The sequence below is a fragment of the Sitodiplosis mosellana genome, unplaced genomic scaffold, assembly GCF_009176505.1.
Source record: "Sitodiplosis mosellana isolate CC-2019 unplaced genomic scaffold, AAFC_SMos_1.0 Smas_scaffold_6191, whole genome shotgun sequence".
Lineage (NCBI taxonomy): Eukaryota > Metazoa > Arthropoda > Insecta > Diptera > Cecidomyiidae > Sitodiplosis > Sitodiplosis mosellana.
This window is the reverse complement of record NW_022601432.1, coordinates 1,347,647-1,356,350: the sequence shown is the minus strand read 5'-3', so window position 1 is coordinate 1,356,350 and position 8,704 is coordinate 1,347,647. Positions and strand designations below refer to the sequence as shown.

The 8,704-nt window shown below is 38.5% G+C and overlaps 1 protein-coding gene across 1 annotated transcript in view; it reads left to right on the top strand.

Moving 5' to 3' along the window:
- Positions 1-8,704, top strand: part of LOC129576650 (nephrin-like) — a 112,964-nt gene that overhangs the window by 36,421 nt on the left and 67,839 nt on the right. Inside the window, exons 6-7 of the mRNA XM_055462012.1 lie at positions 2,264-2,467; positions 6,608-6,759. Of these exons, the coding sequence (XP_055317987.1) occupies positions 2,264-2,467; positions 6,608-6,759 (356 nt within the window). The remainder of the gene's footprint in view (positions 1-2,263; positions 2,468-6,607; positions 6,760-8,704) is intronic.

Below are 8,704 nucleotides of genomic sequence, written 5' to 3'. Positions count from 1 at the left end.
AGAGAGAGAGAGAGAGAGAGAGAGAGAGAGAGAGAGAGAGAGAGAGAAAGCGCGAGCGAGAATGAATGGATTATTGGCGCTGGGAGAACAACAACAATAACAGCGGCAGTAGTAGCAGCGCGAGTTTTTCCACAAAAACCAATGTTCATTGCAAAAACGGCTTGCCGTTTCATTCCCAAATGCCATATTTTTCTTAAGAATTACGTGTTTAAAATACAACAGCCACAATACGAATATTTTTCGTTAACGATTTCCAAAACATTTGCCAATAAACCAGAATCGGCGAAGCAGCGACACCAGCCGCACCAATGGAATAAGAGAGCAAAACCAGCCTCAAATCTTTACACAGTGAGAGCCAAAGAGGAAGCCGAGAATGAGAGGAAGCGAAAAACTATTGCGAGAGAGGGAGAGAAAAAGAGAAAGAGAGAGAGAGTCGTGCAGTATCATAGCAGCGCATAAAACTCAGTGTAATACATTATAGTGACAAAACATGCTCCATTGTACGAAATAATCGCTATTTGAGAGCTTCTACACCGACAGCAACCGACTAATAACATTACTCCGAACATCCACGCACACACACACACATGCAGTGCTAGTGCCATTGATGTGGTCGTGTAGTTGTGTGCGAGTGTACGGATGTTGAATGTTGTAAGCCCTCATGCTGCAAATGCATATGGATGAAAGTTTTACGCTATGGCAGCAATGAAAATGCGACATTTGTCAATAAGTGTCAAAGTCATAAAAAGCGTTGACTAACAAAAGAACAACCAACCGACGAAAAACGGATCCCATTCTCAGCCACCACCAAAAATACACGTTCATTGTTTTCTTTCGATAATTTTTTTTACTCTGTTGTTGCTGCTGCTGCTTCGGTTCTGCGTTAGTTGTTGCCTCTCTTGCTCGTTCATTCTCATCTTTTTGATGGCAGTGGTGGTGGCGGTGGCTGTCAGCCGGTACACGCATTCAACTTTTAACTTAGCCACATTCTTTTTTATGACATTCTCTCGCTCATAGTGCATGGATCAGCAAGTGTGAGACGGTGTATGTATATGCTGATGGTGTTGATGTTGCTGCTACAGCATGAACGACAAAAATCGAAGAGCCGAAAAACGAATAAGCGATTTATCGAAGATTTTTATGGTTTTCTGTTTAACGTAATTACGCCCAAGTTAAAGCGATAATAATTGTCATTTATTCAAATTTATTGAAAGGAATAACATCGTTTCGGTTTGATTGATTGTGATTGCTGTCTCGTTTTCGCTTTATTGGTACCAGCACCAATAGCAGTATCGACTGCACAAACATGCAAAACATTAGCAACGAATATAACACACATACGGAGAAAAAACAAGACCGCAGAGCTTCGCTTCGCTCCGCTCTGCTCTGCGTTCTTGAGTTTTTAGTTACTTAATCTATTTTATTGTTTCACAACAAACTATTTTTTGGCGCACCACATGAAATGTATTTCATCAAAGTAACTTTGAAGTAATTTATTTATTTGCAAAATGAATGACAAGACCTTGGTTTTATTTCTTTTTTGAAATATACTGCCCTTGGTTTAAATTAAATAAAAAATATGAGCATAAAATTCAAATTCACCATAATTTGTTTCAACACTCAAAAAGTATTAAGAAAAGAAAAAAAGCAGATTAGTAGCTCTACATTTGATGTAGTACTAAAAACATCCATACGCACAAATTCACATACATTGCCCACGTTGCGATAAAGCGAGAAGAAAAACAGCAGCAGCAGCAGCAGGAGCAGTAGAAGCACGAAATAATGTCCAAAATTTTGAAAGCTTTGCCAAAACGATGCTGCGTGTTGCGTTTATTGCATTATTCATCGAACGTTTCGTGTTTATTTGATGTCTTTCGATGCTTTCTTCACCTCCTTACACCCTCCTCCTTCTTCTTCTTCTTCTTTTTGTTCGTGTATTTTTTTTCTTGTTTTTACCGCCGTGTGATTCGCTTTTTTGTTTTCTGCCCTTAGCTTCACTATGTTCTACATATGCGAACTGATTTTGACGTACGTTTTCAATCTGAAATTCCATATTGAATGCTGTCAATGCTTGTTCATTCGGCGAATTGCAATTCGTGTTGTCGCCGAAACTCCTCCGTTTTCCTTCTAAATTCCCAAACTCTCAAACCCAAGAAATTCCAACCGATTTTCTCTTATCACATATTTTTAATGCTGTCGTTCATTTTTCTCTCTCTTTCTCTCTTTCTCTCACGTTCTGTCTATTTTTCGTCCCGCTTTGCAGGTAGACCATTGCCGAATGTAACGTGGTGGCACGATACGACACTACTCGATGATACATCTGTCATTTTGTCAGGGAATCGTGTAAAAAATGTGCTTAATCTTCAAAAAATTGAAAGACGTCAACTGCATATGGTGTATACATGTCAGGCATCAAATAATAATGTTACCATGCCGATCGTCAGCTCAATCACGTTGGATGTGAATTGTAAGTATAAATATCCAAACATAAGTAATATTATTTTTCTTTTTTCTTTCTACTTTCGTTCGCTTCATAACTCCATCTTCAATTGGACGGACCAAATATGAGGCGGCGAACTGAATGTCGAACGTAAATTGCATATTTCTGGAGGTTGAGTGTGTGTGTGTGTGTGTGTGTGTGTATGTTGACGCCATTTAGCCATAACAGGGCCCTGTTATCACTCTTTATGGAGTAATCTTGTATACACAAATAACACCGTCAACAACAGTCAGCTTATATATATATATATGTATGGTATCAAGGAAATATCTGTCGCACACACCGTGCCCACCGAACACCGAAATGAGAATTGAACATGTTTGCCATTATTATTATCATTTGTGTGTGAGACTTTTTTTTCTCTTCCCTCACTCAATACGAAGCGACTTACTCCATCGTTTTCTCTATCCCATTCTCGGCCGCTTTTTTCCTCTTAATTTTTTTTTGCTATCTGATTGTCTTTTTTCCCTGTCGCTCGTCATGTGTCGGACTGAACTGGTGGCTTTTTTTCACTACCACTTCTTCAACTTTTTCACCAATTTTTCCAATGTACGAAAACGAATTTTTATGATTTTCGTTTTTTTTTCGCAATTTGCCTCATCATTAATGCATAATGTTGTTCTTGTGCTCAAACTACTACTCTCTACCGCCGACAACTTCAACCATGCCCACGTAAAATGACATGTATTCACGCGCGCACATGAAAGACGAATGAAAAAATGAAGAAAAAGATAAAAAAAAATCTACCGAATCTCTCTTTTACACACATACACACACAGAGAAAGAGAGAGAGAGAGAGACGCACGCAAATACATGCGATAGCAGCGAACTATGAATGTGGGACATTTCAACAAATATCTTGTGTTAGCTCCGTATGTGTTATACTTATGTGTTGTCACGTAATCCTATCAATTTATATAGCGCAAGCTTGCACATCCCCAAATTAACCAGCAAATTACAGCAACAAGAGCAGCTTCAATATCATGAACTTCAGTGGAGCGCGAGCAACAAAACGAACAGCACATCAAATAACAATGTGTGTGCTCGTTGGAATACGGTTTGTGTGTGCGTGCGCGTGCTTGAGCGCGTTCAGCTCATCTGTCTGCTTGCCTGCCTGCCTTAAAATTCCATCTATTGCACTCTCTATGTGTCAGTGTATATGGTGTGATGAGCTGTGTATATGTGCCGAAGTGATTCGCGTAGCTAAATATTGACGATATTGAAATAGCAAATTTTTTTTTAAAGAAAGAAAGCAACGAAATAAGAGTGACAACAACGCACAACGCATTCACATTTACGACAACATTTCGATTAAGCGCCTGCCATGCAATTTGCCTCTTGTTGTGTTGACGACACCGAATCACACAAGAAAAAAAAACACGCGACAGAGACACTCTCACATATAACAACCATTTCGCACCAAAAAAAAACGGTATTATATTAAAAATTGAATAGCAGATTAAAAAACACATACACAAAGTTGTTGAAAGACGAGATGTTCAGAGGGAAAATGAAGAAGAAAAAAAGCGATAAGTAGAAGAAAGAAGAAGAAAGGTCATAATTCGAATGTTCTATCTGATGGAAGCAGTGCCAACCAGTTAAACTGTGGCATTAACAGCCTGACGATGCCGAAAAGCGGTAGAAACAACAGCAACGCCAAAATGACAACAACAACAAAAGAAAAGAAAATCCATCGTGTACTGTACATGCATATAACAGAAGAATTTGCGTGAAAAGCATGTTGACAAATATGTTTAACGCCATTTTTAAGTAAAAAAAATTTCTCGCAAACACGGCCAAACGACAGATGAGGTTGCGGGTGATGAGTTAGGCGGCGCTGACATCGTTTTGAAGGAATTGATTGTTGATGTCAACCAAAAATAGATGTATTTCACCAGCGCCGCCTGACTCATCACCCGCAACCTTATCTGCCGTTTGGCCGTGCTCGCAAATTTTCAAACGACTCGCTTTTTGATCGCTACGTATATTTTTGTTTCTCATTTCGGGCCATGACAGTCACATGACCGAATATTGAGGTGAGCCCGTCGCTGTATCGTTTTTTCTTCTCTCGCTCTCTATCTCAATTTTTCGATAGCGCTCGCTTCTGTAGCTCGACTTTTTCTTTTGATCGGAAGCCACTTTTCCAATTATATTATGTCAATAAATATTGGTACGAAATTCATGTGTTTGCTTGAATTTTCTTCTGCTTGGCTTGGCTGTTTTGTGCGCTATCATTCGGTGTGCTGGTACCGTTGCTCACCGCTGCCGCCATCGTCGTAGTTGCCGTTGTCGTTGTCGTTTTTGCCGTAGCTGTCGTTGTCGTGCTCTATCATTTATATTTGTTGATTCGTTTGCTACCGTCTATATCTCATCAACCAGATACATCGTTGTCGTCGTCACGTCTCGAATGTTTTTTTCTCGCATCGTGCACATGATTTTTTGTAGCTTTTTTTGGAGGTAGAAAGTGGGGGATAGGGATGGCAAAAGCAAAAACATTCTAAGCACAAACAAAAAAGTCTTTCGTGCACAACGGCTTTCATCAGGATATTATTACCGTTGCCTTAGCCATCAGATCGAATGACTTAGTCGGAGAGAGAGAGAGAGAGAGAGAGAGAAATGAGAGTATAGGCAAGAGGATTTTTAGGCGACATCATACTTACGTGATATATTGCACGGTGGGCAATAGCAATGGCAACAGAAGCAGCAGCCAGAGAAAAAAAGTACAACAAACTCGAATTAAATTCGGAGGAAAATATGTGGCTCATCATGAACACAAACACTGTCCGAATGAAATGTGTTTCCCATAGCACACAGGTCACTCACATGTTCCATCTAATGTTTCCATTTGCAAGTGCTTCTCCTCTGAAAAAAAAAATCATGATGAAAAAAAGAGCGAGCATCCATCGAGGAATAGAGAGCAAGCAAAAGCAAGCAAGCAAGCTAGCGAACGTATTTGATAAAAGGGAAATGTCAAGCTTTTTTTAATGCGGCCAATTAATGTAATGATAACTCTCTTTAATTGGCCGTTTTCTGATAAAACAACATCCAACATTATCCAAGCATGATGCACGCTAGAGAGACGAAACAACAGCAAAAAAAAATTCGCAACGTTTCATCGTCGGGCAGGAGGAAGAAAAAAAAAAGAGCAAACTATGGCACGGTTTGTGTGTGCCAGTGAGAAAAGAGACAGAGAGAACCACGCGCTAAAAAAAAAGAGAACACATATATAAAATTCACAATAGATTGAATCACATGTGCGTGTACACTGGAGTGAACACTCTTTCGTCCTGGCCGCATTTTGTGTGAGCGTGTACGTGAAACGTGAATTCGAGCATCCATTAAGCAAATGTGAAAATAAAAGCGAAGCGCTTGATTTCTGTTGAGATTTTGCCTTGCAGCTTCAAATAAATACATAAATTGATAAATTCGAACCAAATTGTGCGTAAATGCTGAAATATGTATGCCATTCACTACCAATTATAATCATAGACAATCGAATTTACGAGATTCTTTTAGCCCAAAGCGAATTGTGTCCCATCCCAATTGAGGAGGCCTTTTTGTACACACACACACAAACACATCGACACAGACACATACCGTGCACACATGCATAAACCTGTAATCTATGCTAACAGAAAATAAAGCGCTCATCGTACAGACACAATCACACATGCGAACATGAATCTCACCCACGGAAAAAGAAAACATACACACACACACACACATCGATCTCGTTCATAATAATACATATGAACCCAGGCACTGAACAAAAGTAGTCGCGTGTGCTGTGCATTGTGCAATCATATATACTTCGGATGGTACTTTTTATTGGCACAACACAATCAAAAAGCATTTAATTTGCGTAATTTCAATTCTATTTGTGTATTCATTTATTCATTCATCGCCCGTTCGTCGGTCCGTTTGTTCATTCATTCATTCCATTGAAGTATTGGTTCCTTTTTAGTATTCTTTTTATATATATACATATTTATTCTCTATTATGCTCACAATAAATGTTGTGAGAGAGTGTGGAGAGAGAGAGAAAAAAAGAGAACAAAATTTCATGTTCGATTTGGTTGTTTTATATTTTTCTTTGTTCTTTTGCAGTGCGTCCATTGTGGGTGAAATTACAAGGAGAAAATCGTCCATTATCAGCTGATAATGAATATCAACTGTGGTGCGAGGTGGTCGGCTCACGTCCAGCGCCGCTGATCACTTGGTGGAAAGGGAGCACGCCGATGCGGAATACACGAGAGATTGTAATTATTGCTTAATTTCATTTTCAATGCTATTGCATGTCTCGTTCCTTTTTTTCTCTACTTTTTTCGTACCACTCACTTTTATCATTACTGAAGTGAGCTACGTTGGCACTTTTTTGCGCTTCTATATATATATATATATATATATATATATATATATATATGCACCACTTGAGTTTAAGTGCGAACAGGGGCATTTTTTTCGTTGGTTGGTCGTCGTCGTCGTCGTATTTGATGGGGGGAAAAAACTTCGAATGCGAATACATTTTCTTATTTGATGCGTTTCACTTGAGAGGTATACGCGGGTATCCCCAACGCTCAATGAATTTTGACATGGTGTGAGAGAAAGCTAATGGCAACAAGAAAAAGAGGGAATATGTAGCGACACATAATGATTCAAGTCAAATGCAGTCTTCATTTGATCTACGTAGTACAAAAAGTAATTAAATTTAATTAGAAAATCACGTTATTTCGCAGCATTTAGAGCAAAAATTGCTTTGTTAATAAAGTTAGCTGTGACTAACAACATTCAATGCCTTTATCGTTTCAACGCAATGCTACGACAAGAAGGCGAGCGAAAACGATTCTGTTTCTTTTGCTGCCTTCGATATGCGTGTTTTGAGCTTTGTTTTGCTCTATTCTACTCTATTTAAATCCGAAAATCATCATGAATGAATGAACCAGATGAGATTGTATTTGTTAAATGTATGTGTGTATCTCGTTTGTTAAAGTATGTGTGATGTATTGGAATAAGAGCTCAAATGAGGCATGAAATCAAAATGGCTTTATAGACAAAACATTTTCCTACCATTGTTTCTTTTTTCTTTCTTTGCTGTTGTTGTTACAGTTTTGTATTGAAAATGACAAGCGAAAAAAAAAGCCGAACCGTAGTTCCAGTCAACAAGGGTGACAGAGAGGGGGAGCAGAAGTAGCAGAGAAAAAAAAACACTTGTCGCAAACAAGAGCATTTTTTCACATCCATTGATGATGTAATCGGTCATAGCGCCAATTAAAATTTGTTGAATGTATCGAACGGTTGCTCTCTACCTCTTCCCGCTCATATTTGCATAGAAATAAATTTCATTTTGGACAAAAAAAAAACGCATCAAATGTACGTGACTGTTTGGTTTTTGGTTCGATTTTTAATTAATTTTTAATTCATAGTTATAAATTATTTAATTAGTCAGTTCATTGAATAGGATCATTATTTATTGGCGCGGTTCTTATGATAAATCCCTATGATGAAAGATAAAATGATGATGCGCCGTTGTCTCGCCCATATGATTGAACGATTCATTGTGTTATGTTGCAAACGCTGCCGTTTGATGACGATAATGATGATGGCAACGACAAAGACATATTTCCAATGCGAATCACACACACACCCATTTGAAGCACGGAGTCATTTGTATTGGAGGAATTTAAATAAAAGACTGCATGTACGCGTTCCATTATTGTCTAGCATCCACTTTTTTTCTGTCTATGCTTCATTCTCCCTCTCTCTCTCTCTCTCTCTCTCTCTCTCTCTCTCTCTCTCTCTCTTTATCGTTTGCTTGCTTTCTGGTGGCAACAAATAATTTTACATCGTCAGCACCATCAATTAATAGACGACCAGAGTTTCAGAGTTTCTAGTGAAATTGTAATTGTATGTCCAAAAATTTGTGCTTGCATATGCGAATAAGTGGTGGTGTATTGATCCATAAAACGAACTGCAACTCTATACGTGAGTGTGCACCGGAGCTGCTTTCACATCGGTTCTCTGTCATTAATTTTGTGGCCGATCGTAATGAATTGAATGGATTCGGCCATACGAAAAGAGAGACGGATGGAGTTGGAGCAAGTGAAAATTTGAATCGATTTTCAAGATTTTAATTTTACTGTGCACACAGTTTTCTTCGATTGGATACACATTATACACATGTATATATATATATATATATATATA